The sequence below is a fragment of the Octopus bimaculoides genome, chromosome 17 (assembly GCF_001194135.2).
Source record: "Octopus bimaculoides isolate UCB-OBI-ISO-001 chromosome 17, ASM119413v2, whole genome shotgun sequence".
Lineage (NCBI taxonomy): Eukaryota > Metazoa > Mollusca > Cephalopoda > Octopoda > Octopodidae > Octopus > Octopus bimaculoides.
The window spans coordinates 54,705,085-54,717,929 of record NC_068997.1 but is presented as its reverse complement, the minus strand read 5'-3'; the positions used below and the strand labels follow the sequence as shown (position 1 = coordinate 54,717,929).

At 31.1% G+C, this 12,845-nt stretch overlaps 1 protein-coding gene across 20 annotated transcripts in view; it reads left to right on the top strand.

The window, feature by feature from the left end:
- Positions 1-12,845, top strand: part of LOC106878639 (thrombospondin type-1 domain-containing protein 7A) — a 999,802-nt gene that overhangs the window by 900,631 nt on the left and 86,326 nt on the right. For 19 of the 20 annotated variants that reach the window (XR_008265800.1, XR_008265799.1, XM_052974016.1 and 16 more), the window contains 2 exons: positions 4,564-4,893; positions 7,781-7,810. Coding sequence is in view for 18 of the 20 variants with exons in the window: in XM_052974016.1 (XP_052829976.1) it covers positions 4,564-4,893; positions 7,781-7,810 (360 nt within the window). In the remaining 2 variants the exon portion in view is untranslated. The remainder of the gene's footprint in view (positions 1-4,563; positions 4,894-7,780; positions 7,811-12,845) is intronic. The other variant, XM_052974022.1, reaches the window with a different exon arrangement.

The following is a 12,845-nucleotide window of genomic DNA, read 5'->3' as shown; positions in this document are numbered from 1 at the left end:
GCACACACACACACAAACATATATATATACATATACACACATACATATATATATATACATATACATACATATATATATATACATATACATACATACACATATATACATATACATACATACATATATATACATACATACATATATATATACATACATACATATATACGTAAAAGCACCCACTACACTCTCAGAGTGATTGGCGTTAGGAAGGGCATCCAGCTGTAGAAACTCTGCCAAATCAGATTGGAGCCTGGTTGTAGCCAACTGGTTCACTAGTCCTCAGTCAAATCCTCCAACCCATGCTAGCATGGAAAGCAGACGTTAAACGTTGATGATGATATATATACATATATATGATATAACAAAAATTTTATGGGGGTTGCAAACAGCAACACATGTAGGTTGATACAACTGTTTTTTTTTTCAAGTTGATGGTCAAGCCAAAATCATCAAAAGCTGAGTCAAATGCAGCTACATGAGATTGCAGATCTGTTTTAGAATGACTGACAAGATCGCAATTGTCAGTGTATATGAGTTCCCTAATGAGTGAAGTAAAAACCTTCGTTTTGAATTTCAGTCTAGTCAAATTAAAAGCATTCCCTGTTGTTTGATTCTTCATGTAAATACCCTCCTCAGAGTTTCGAAAAAGCATGTGAATACAGATATAAATCATCAACTTGAGATTTTTTCACAGTTTAGTTGTTTTTGACTCAATGGCTAAATTTTTAGGTGTGGCTATATTTAGTTTGTTGAGGCTTCAACAGCAGTATTTGTACTGTCCCTGATTCTTATTTTTCACTCGTAGTTGTATAACTATGATGATACTTTCATATCACCATAGCTAATGATTTCCATTTTTACACCATACATAAAATGCTTTTATTCTTGACAGTGGAAAGTTTTGATCAGAGAAAAAACAACATGGAATTCTCATTTCTGATTTAACTTCACTTATGAAAACTTCAATAAACATTGATGTCGTGTGTATGTGTGTGTGTGTGTGTGTGTAATGTATGTAGAAGAATAATCTATAGATTGTTTCAGAAAATGCTTACTTTGGTTCACAATGGCTATGATAGTACTTCAAACATTGTTTCCACATTATTATCAATAGATTCTTTTGCATCTTCTCAGAAGCAAAATAAAACCTCAAGAGTTTGGTCATAAATATTTATCTCCTTCATTTACTCTCAGTTTAGAAAGCTCTCATGAATTGCAATGGATACTTATTTCAAAAGACTGTAGCATTACTGGTGGAAATGGTTTTCACCTGATTTTGTGAATAACCAATATTTCGGTTGACTTAGTTGAACTCAAGGATTATTGGCCTTTGATACACATATTCTGACAAATTTGCTATGTTAAATAATCTGATAATGTTATACTAAGTGCGGACCAATATATATCCAAGTTGTGAAATAGCATTTATTCCATAAAAATAAAATATTCTAATGGAATGAAAATGATCTGAGAGTGTCCCTTACAGATATTATTATTACTGGTTATAAGGCAATGAGCTGGCAGAACTATTAGCACATTGAGCAAAATGCTAAGTGGCATTTCATCCATCTTCACAGTCTGTGTTTAATACAGCTAGGGTCAACTTTGCCTTTCATCATTTTTTCAGGGTTGACGAAATAAGCACCAGCCAAACGCTGGGGTCAATGTCAATGACTCCACCCCTCCTACAAAATATCAGGCATTATGCCCATAGTGGAAAGGACTATTATTACTGATTATAACACTGATTAAAAAGTTATCTTCTTTTAAACATAATAATTCCCATCTTAAAGCTGGAAGGAATATATATGGAATATCATCTGTTTTAAATCAGGAGAAGAAGCATCTTTTTATTTTTAAACGCTAATTCTAGTTTTACAAACATATAAAATATTCTAACAAGGAACCAGAAACATGACTAGATCATCAGCATCTGATTAAAGTATCAAATGTATTCTTGTGCTGCTCAATAAAAAGATATCCACTTTCCCTCCCTGACATTTCAGTGATCATATATGGATGATGTTAAAGCATCAATTCTTCATAAGGCATCAAGTGGGGATGCTGGAGCGCTATCGCAGAGGCAGACAATTTTTAATACAAGCAGTCAGGCATGACTGAATTTAGAAAATATAATAACATAGTCTGACCATGTTAGATGTAGTCAAAAATTTAACGCTACTTGGTTGCTGTGTCTATTTAATAAATTGCCAACAAGTAAAGAAAATCATTAACTTCTATATGCTGCAAATCAGTAAAACAGTATCTAAAATTAATCTATCAAAACACAGCCCACGATGATGATGATGGTGATAACGATGACAATGATGACAACAACAACAATGGTGGTAGTGGCTGCAATGAATGCCATTAAAGACAAAAAAGTATTTTTCTTTGCCCCATCACCAGAAAGTGTTATATAGCTTTAGTGAAAATGATAATTTTTATCTCTTGACACTTATGAAAAGACAACCCTAGTGGGGGTGCTCAGTAGCAGAAGTTGTGTTTATCTTAACCTCTGTGGTCAGGAAACATATTCAGGTGAACTGTTTCAAAGACAAAACAAACAAGACAGTCAGTTCCATATTTTTCACATAGGAATTAAGGTCACTGACCTTTTATAAAGTTCAATGTCTATGGTGTCTACACAGTCACTGTGAATATCATGATATTGATCAGAATAATCTTTTAATATTATCATGTAATTTAATGTGTTTTTATACTCCATTTCTTTTGGATTGCCTGTCTGATGATTGTGTATGGTTTGTTAATCAGATGTCTCCAGTTACACTTCACACAGAAAATCTTTCCTTTTGCTTTACTCTGAACATTATTTAAATAAGCATGGAAAAACAAACAGCAACAATCTCTGTGATGGTCAATTATTCTTTCAGTCTAAACAAATGAAATCAGACTTTTGTTGATGACAATTCAGATGAAAGATTTACTGCAAAATTCTTTCTGTCTCTTTTGAAATTGTCCACAATTGCACTCAAACATATTCATTATTTAGAAAAGAGCATTGTGTATTGAAGCACTGGTAGATTGTTAAAATAATTTGATTTATCAAACTTTTATTTTCCAAGTTTGTAGGTCTGTTGTAAAACTGTCAATTGAGTAGTAGTAGTAGTAGTAGTAGTAGTAGTAGTAGTAGTAGTAGTAGTAGTAGTAGTAGTAAACATGATGCAGAGAGTCTAAACTGACGAGACCCAATAGTTTATTATTATTATTATTATTATTATTATTATTATTATTATTTGGAAATAAATGAAAAGAGACAATGGATGTGAGGTTGAAGCATTAAAGTATGGAGTATAGGTTAATGAGTTCAAGCCCTATAATTTCACAGACCCATTGTCAGTGTTAAGTGATCATATTAATGGCAAGTTCAAGTTACTTGCATGTTTAGGAACAGGTCATCAAGTATTATAGGAATGCTGTAATTAATAATTAGCTCTTTAATTCCAGATGTATCATAACTAACCACAAACTCACTGCCACAATATTTTATTATTTCACTGCCATGATGGAAAACCTGAACACAAAGCCACCACAGAATGTAACTGCAGACAACCAATGAAAATTTCTGTGTATCTGTGAATGTTGTTAGACTCCATGACTAAAACTGATACATCAGACACACAGATATGACACTTTCTCATTAGCTGACCATGCATCTGCAATAAGGTACCATTGCAACTTTTCATAATGCAGAACACCTAGTGGCATTTGCAACCAATACAAATGAAATGATGGAGATAATATCAAGGAATCAACAATCAATCTCCTGAATTAAGATACCATTAAGTAAAAGACATTGTTTTGCCTGGAGATAAAAGGACAACCATAAGCATATTTCTGCCTCAATGTGCAACATCAGAACAGTACTGTCTTACATTGCATAGCACATCTTATTCCTCTTACACCTCTCAACTAATCTGTAACTCTACATTCTTGCCCATTTACATTACACATCCAGCATGGCAGGGTTCCTTTCTTTCCACTCTTCAAACATCTGCATTCATTATCCAGCCTGCACTTCCACAATGCATCACAGTTCAAACTCAAACATCATAACATCTGCCTTTCACTCAAAGAGAACTCCCCACCACCACCACCACCATCCCAGCCAGCACAGAGATACTAGCTCCCTGAACTTTTTCCACTTTGTTCTCATTCTGGCTACTCTGTTTTCAGAGCACCCTCTCCACTTTTGAATAGGCCACCTAGATCACCACAACCTGCCAACTACTTTTAAGAAGCATCTAAATACTAAAAAGAACTTATTGTATTGCCCCATACAAAGTCTTTATTCCTAGCCAGCCTGTCTGTGATTCCAGTGTGCTTTTAGTGTCCCTGTTGATTATATAAACTACTATCTATAGATTTATTTCAGTCACTTATAGAGATTTTTTTTTTTCTTTTTGTCAAATTTTATATTTCTAAGTAAATGATGTTCTTGAAACTAGACTTTAAATATATGATGAAATTTTTTACCATTAAAATATTGTTATAGTTTGAGCTTTATAATGGTGACTCATTTATATTTTTCATTCCTTTTAGGTAAAAGCAAGTATAATTCAGAATGCAAGAACCGTGAGAGATATCCTCGCTATCAGAGAAGGCACTGTCAATGTGATCCATTTCAGCCAGTAGTTATTGGTAATCTCTCAGACTGCATAATCGAAGAACCAATAAGAGCCACCCCAGTAGATAAAATTGACACATCACATCTTTTCTCTCCATTTTCTCATCAAGGCCCAGAGATGCAATCAACAACTGATGAAGAATCTTTGGAACAATCAGACTGTGGAGAGGGAAAAGCTTATAAAGCATTACTATGTCTCAACAGTAATAACATTTTGAAAGGAACTTCCCAGTGTTCCCATGCAGGTTTGGTTCCTTATTTTTACTCATGCTTTCCATTTCCTGCTCTTTTATATCCATTTCAAACTGATGAAGACATCAAACATAAAAAGGGTGTATGTAATGTTGAAATTTCAGTTCCATTCAATGGTTCCAAACATATGTTCTCTATTGTTTCCATTTAATCTCTGTTGTATATTAATCTAAGTCCTTACAGACTGAATGATAAAAGTTTACATATGAAATATCAATTTAACAATATTACTTAGCACTTGACCCTCCTTTGAAATACACATATCCAGTTGACATCTCAAATTATTAAAATATAATTATATCTTAATATATGTATATATACAATATATTAACTTCAGAGATGACCAAATACATTTAAATGCAATGATGTTCTTAGCTGTTTTTAGCATTCTACTTAAAAGAGATCAGAGAAACTTAGACTTTGCATAGACATTTCAGGCAAAGTTTGCATTTGCACATAGTATGAAAATAACACAATTTACAAAGTAAATATTGCATATACACATGCACATTTAAATATAAAATGTGCATCAGTAGTGTGTGTGTGTGTGTGAAATCTCAGCTCATCACCACTATTTGCATATATAATTTTAGAGGGAGACAGAGAGTTAAACAGCTATAAGCATAAAAGCTAATGATGTGTAAAAACCTACATCTTTATACAAATTAATCAATATCTTTGCGGAATGTAAACATCAGTTTTTTTTACTTTGAAGTAAAGCAAAATCTAATATCACAATTTTATGCAATAACTTGCAACAAGTGAGTGCAGATTTGTTTATTCTGCATAAATCAGTTCACAATTATACTCATTTGTATATAACAGTTTTAAACATACTTCAGTTAAAAGTATTTATACAACTAAAAGTTATTTGTTAAATAGACTAAGTATCAAAAGGAATACTTTATTAAAATATCTAGCATTGTATATAATTTGAGGATCCATTGAAGTCTGTTTTCAATAATACATTTTCAATCTCATAAAATGTAGAATATTTATTTTAGTTTTTCAGCAAAACAACTATTTCTTTCATTTTATCACTTTTCTAAAAGACAATCTGATTATATATTGAACTAATGTTTGACTTTATATTCATTTAAAAAGGTTAAACATCAAATAAAGCATATTTCAAAACTAATTTTAATAAGTGTACAGCTTATAATACATTTCAAAATGTTTTTTTATACCGAAAGTAGTTTGTACATATTTACTAAATTGGATAGAGACTTAAAATGTAATGACAATCTATACTTCATTGCTAGTAGAGTAACTAACTAGAGCTGGATAGCAAAGAAATGATCTGGGGAATAAAATTTTAAATATTTTGTAGGAGAAAGTCATATTTGCAGTTATAACGATAATGTTCATCTTGAGTGATAATCATGTTGTCATCAGTGATATGTGAGAAACTTTTCTGTTTTGTATTTGCTGTTTGGCTGCTAGTTTTCTGCCTTCTCAGTTTTTTCCTTTTTGTAGTATGGTGATATCCAATGTTTGTGGTGGGAATGGGATGTAATTTTAGTTTGCTTTTTTTATTGTTTTTTGGGGGTTAGGACAGGGGGTAGTGGTTATTGCTGTTTATGTGAGTGCTTAAGAAAACTATTAGGATGAATAAAATAGTAAGATAGATAGACAAGTGCAGATAAAAAGGTAGAATGAGAGATGAATACAATGATGAATACAAGAAAGTTTAAAAAAGGAAATGCGGGGTTTTATTGAAGAAATATATTAGGATAGAGGGTGGTTGACAGGGAGGAAGTTGTTATGGAGACAGATAGATAAGTGGAAGTTTATGAAATCAAAGGGAAGATATTGAAAGCTGGATTATAAATGCAAAAAGAAAAGAACACAACTACTTAAATTCTTCATAAATTCCCTTAAATTCATGTAATTATCTGTAAGTCAATTTATGTCTCTAAATGTCTGTTTATCTTTTTACAACTATTGGCAATGTTTGTTAGGATATTCATAACAAAACTTCTCTCATTCATGCATATGTTTAACATCTGTTTTACTAGTATAGGTTGAAACCCGTTTGAGGCAACATTTTACAGTTGGATGCCCTTTCTGGTGCAATCACCTGTTTTTGAAGGAAGGGATTTCTTTCCCCACTGCTTTATGGAAGTGCAGACCAACCGGTTGCAACACCAACATTTGCAGGCACATACACACATGTGCATGCATGTGTATGTGACTGGATTTCATAGTTTCACAAGGAATTTATTAGTGGTTGTAAAAGTAGATACTTGTCCAGTACGCATACACATATATATACATGCATACATATACATATATATACATGCATACATACATACATATATATACATATGCATACATACATATATATGCATATACGCACATACATACACACACACATACATACATACATACATACATACATATATATATATATATATATATATATATATATATATATATATATATATCTGACAGACATATAAAACAAAGTGAAGCCAAATAAGTTATATTTAGTAAATAATTATTTGTATATGAAATTTGAAATATTTGCAATGTGGAAATGAATATCACATGAGCTGCATGAACATAAGATTATGTAGGAAGTTAACACAAGATAATGTTAATGAACATAAAAATGAAACAGCTTTATAAGTTATGTGCAATATAAGTCAAGCAAAATATATTTTAGATGTATAAAACATTAAGAATAAACAATTTGTTTTATTTTTCAAAATTAATTTGAAGACTCGTGTAATTTGTTTTCCAATTTAATATTGATACATGATTTTTAAGAGTTCTCCTTCATCTGGAAATATCTCATTTTAATCCATCATTAGAATCATTTCCAAAAACATCATCACTGATGTGACTTTTGCCATTTATTTTTTATCTAATTAATAGGTCCACAAAATCCATGCTGTACATATCAGTGTAAGTCTACTGTTGCCAAAAGATATCCTCCAATTCTTAATCAGTTTCCAAATAATTTCTAGCTTTCCTTTAATATTTCTCTGCTTAATAATTGTGACATTTTCTTCTGCAATTTTTGGTAACACCAGAGGAAACAAAGGATGCAAAATGTTTCTCCCCTTCTTTCCCTTGTAGTCAAGAATATTCTAACTTTATAAATTAAGTTTTCCTGTTTATCCTTATTTTATTTATTTATTTTGGTGTAAGAAAATTTGGATCTTGGATTAACATAAAATGCATGCTCTTACTAAATTATTCTTTAATTCTCTTTTTTTTTTATTTAATTTTAATTTTGTTGTTTTCCATAACAAGGTGAAATAATTTTTAAAAATTATGCAACTTATAGTACCTAGTTTTAATCATTCATTCATATTACACCCACTTTTCCACCCTGGCAGGGTTCAGATAAAAATGTTATTGATGTATTGTTTTAGAGCCCTTTCTGATGTCAACCTTTACCATTTTTAATAAAGGATCTCTTATTTCAAATGGTCTTGAAGGCACAAAACATGCAAACAAGTTATTGACAGGAAAGCGCCATTAACAACTCTGCCTCAACCTCACTTTGGTTGGCCTGAGGCTATAGCAGAAGACACTTCTCCAAGTAGCCATGCAGCGGAATTGAACATGGGACCATGTGGTTGGGAAGCAAGCTTTTTACCACAAACCACACCTGCACCTATCATTCAACATACTTAACTCTTTAACATTCTGATTACTCTGTCAAATGTAATGCTTATTTACTCACATAGTTTCCAGTTAAACTTGCATTATCTCGTAGTTTCAAGATTTCAATGATATGACTATTTTTGGACTGACATTGTTGGGTAGGTGTAAGAGATCAGAACTGGCTTGTTTGAGAATAAAACAGAATAATTTAGTTTAAAAGGTAAAGGGTTAAAGAAATATTCTTTATATTCAGTCAAGTATGTTAGCAAGCCCATCTGAAAGTATTAAGTAAAAGAAAAAACTTCACCATACACACTATCATATCTATATCCTTTATTGACAAACAGCGTTCAGAGCTCTGACAAACATTTCAATGGATTTATTAAGAACTGTTATTCATTTTAAAAATAGCATTACACAAAACATAGGAGATGTTTGAAAATTCTTTTCAGTTTTACTACAGAGCTGTAAATTATATTAATTCGTATGAATAGACGTTACCGTTATATTCTTTAAAGTTAAATTTGTATTATCTCGTTGTTGGAGAAGTCTTTTTACTTCAAGCATAGTGAAACATATTAGCTTGTTTCAAGCTATATCATAGCAATAAATCACAAATAGTAAACTCTAACCTGGAATATTCTTTTCTAAATACTCCAGATGGGTTGAAAGGCCCAGATATGGCTGTGTGTATATTTAAGAAGTTTGCTTTACAACAATGGTTTCTGGTTCAGTCCCACTGCTTGTTGTATTGGACAAGTGCTTTCTGATTTAACCTTTGGTCAACCAATGACTTATATATATATGTATATATATATATATATATATATATATATATGTTTCAAGTAGTTTATTGCCTTTAGGACAACAACTACTCAAAATACAAACAGTAACTAACAAACACACAGCTTAGGTTGTACATCCCAGAACAAATGAAGTGTTCAGCCATGCCTTGCAGACATGATTGCAAAGATGTCAATGCAAAGAATGGCAAGTGACACTTGCTGAAACAGCCACCCCACCTCACAGGCCACATCATCAGAACCTCAAATGTAGAAGATAATGCATGATTAATTCAAAACAATGTGAATTCATAGATATAAAATTTGACTGAGTAATCTGTATGCTAAAGGGTTGATATTAAAGTAACTACATGTTTACCTCATAAACTTTCAATGGTACCATTACAAACTATTTCTTCAATTTTTTTACCCAACTTTTTGAAAAAGTTAATTCCTTATAAGATTGCAGTGATCAGAGATCAAGAGTAATCTAGTATTTACGGTACTTTGATAAACGACAATATACTATATAAACGTCATGAGACTGTCCCACTCATCGCTTCCATCGTCAAGAATATCTCTATTATTCATCCTTGTTATCTAACCTATTTGTTTTCCTTCTTACAATTTATTTGTTTTGAAGTTTGTATTCAATCCATTTGTTTTAGAGTTTTTTTTGTTTTCTGAAAAACAGTTGTTTTGTTTGTTTTTATGAACGCCATCCCCTTTAAGTAGCAGCTCAATAAACATCTTCAATGTCTGCGACGATAGTTATGGAAACATTATCGTAGAAAGGTTTTGTAAATAGAAAATTATGATTAAATATAAAACAATAGTTAAAAGTTAAACATGCATGAAAAATTATGCATTCTTTGTAATTTGGTAATTTATTTTGTTATTTCATTTATATTATTTCCGTTATTTAAATTTTTATCTCCATTTAAAATAAGTGCAGATATGAGATAGATATTCATCTCTCATGTGTTAGGTTATATGTATTAATTTAGATCTGCATAATAAATCAGTCCATTTAGAATGCTAATATTTCATTGTTTTCTTTTAAGTGCATGTTGCATTTTTTATGTTCCAGCTAAACATAGTTATCACAATTATTCACCGACTCAAAAAAATCACCAAAAGTTTTTTGAAAATCTTTTCCCCAGATCTATGCTACATTTTCCTAGATGTATATGTAAATATTTTTAAAGATCTATTATAGTTTTTCGTTAAATCAGTAATTAGAGTAATACTGTTATTGAATTCTTCACTGAGCTGTAAATATATGGTTTCAATAATATAATTAGACATTTTACTATAGTTGAGAATTGTTATTCAGGAACCTATTAATTTTTGAAGGAATGAGTATAGGGTGAGATTTTTGAAGTGTCTAATTAATAAAGCAATTTTATGAAATTCTATCTTTTCAAGACTTACTGCCACATACTGTAGAGTAGCAAGTAGAAAGACATTTCATTCCATATATAGTTAATTTTATTCAAGGAATATTAACTAACACTAACAATTATGTTTCATGAGAAAGAGTATTAGTTTAAGTTAGTGCAGGAGGGTGAGACATGATTAAAAAGCTAGCCAAAAGAAATTATGAAGTGAGGAAAAAAAACTGATGTGATTGACCTATTATTATTATTGCTATTATTATTATTATTATTATTATTATTATTATTATTATTATTATTATTTACTATTATTATTTTATGTACAGAAGATAAATCTAAGCATGTATTGGTCTTCTCGGATCTCTTTATGAAGTAATGATTAGAAAACCACAGAGTAAATGTCAATTTGTTGGTGCAGAAAAGTAGAAATGTTCTCAGAATAAATTACTCTTAGCTACCATCCACCTGAAGAATCAATAAAGTTAATGCTAACATGCTTAATGTAGGGAGCATTAAAGAACAGGAAAAAAAAAACAGTTGTGACAAAAAAAGAAATTGAACTAAGTTTTGATTGAATTGGTGGCTATTTAGAAATCTAAGTTTTACAGAGATTCTTTAGGCAAAATGTACTATGTGAACATTTACATAAATATATACAGACAAGACAGGATTCCATAGTTTCCATCAATCACATGCACTCACAAGTCATATAAGAATGTGCTTGCCCAAGGTCCCATGTAGTAGGACCGAGCCAAAATTCATAATTGAGAAGTAAGATTTTTTAACCACAGTCATTTCCTGCATGTGCACATACATCATTCTTTGCAGATACATGAAGTCACATCCTCACCAATCATCATAGATGGCTGCAGGTAGTAACTGAATTGTAGAGCGGTGGGATAGTGGAACTTGTGCATGTCTCATATATGTATATTATAAATGGTATTATTAGTCTGAACAAAAAGTTAAAGGACACAATACAAAGTGTAAAATGTGTACAAAAATTACATTGCATATCGGGAGATTGAAAATTAGGCTGTGACTGACAGTTACATTCCTTCATCAACTCACCGGTGCCTCCATGCTTTATTCAACTAGAATGCAGTCATTATTTAGTGTTAGTTACAAGTAAAATGCATATTATTGCTTTGTAATGCACTGTCTCCCATTGCTTAATCTAAAGCATTCATGCACAGTTTAAGTGAATAAATATATATATAAACACATATGAAGTTTATTAAATGTTTACCATGTCACATATACTGTAGATGCATGCATACACACTCACACAAGCATGATAACATCTATACATGATTGCAACTTCACATCTATATGCACACTCAGCTTCACAGACTCTCTCACTCACACACGCACACAAATGACCCTACGATCTACAACATGTATTGAGTACTCCTCTTATTCATTCAACAGAGATCAACGTATGCATGTAGACATACAAAACCATTTATACGACACACATACACCATCAGCACTCCAAAACAGACAATATATTAATATATCTAATACATACACACATACATGTGTACACATGATATGTTTGTGTGTGTGTGTATCAGTGTGCACATGTATATTTAAATATATGTGCGTGCAAACTATTTCAAGACAAACTATCTCTACAGTTCTACAGTTATTACTAAATAATTTCTTCATTTCATAGTTTTGTATTTTCTCATAATCAGTTCTGGTGAATAAACCACAATTATTCCAATCACTAGGTATCTGTTCTGACAATTGAGACATGTAATTGCTTTAAATTAGCTGACAATTAACAAATAATATTAACAAATTAAACCTACAGAAATTGAATATTTCATGTAAAACAGAAAATTTAATAAAAATGCAAAAGAATTTGAAAACAAAATGAACTTTAAGATGTCTTGCTTAGTTTGGTTCTCCAGACAAACCTTTAAAACAAAATTAGTGAACAATATCTAAAACAATGAATTCTTTTTTTTTTTTTCTGCAATTCATCTGCTAAACTATATCTGAAAGATATCTTTTAGTTCTTTATGTAATATGTTACCAAATATAAGAAGTAATGTGTGCAGATTTTACAATACTTCACATTCAATTTGCTATATATTAAATACAAAGAATATACATATATATATATATATACATATATAT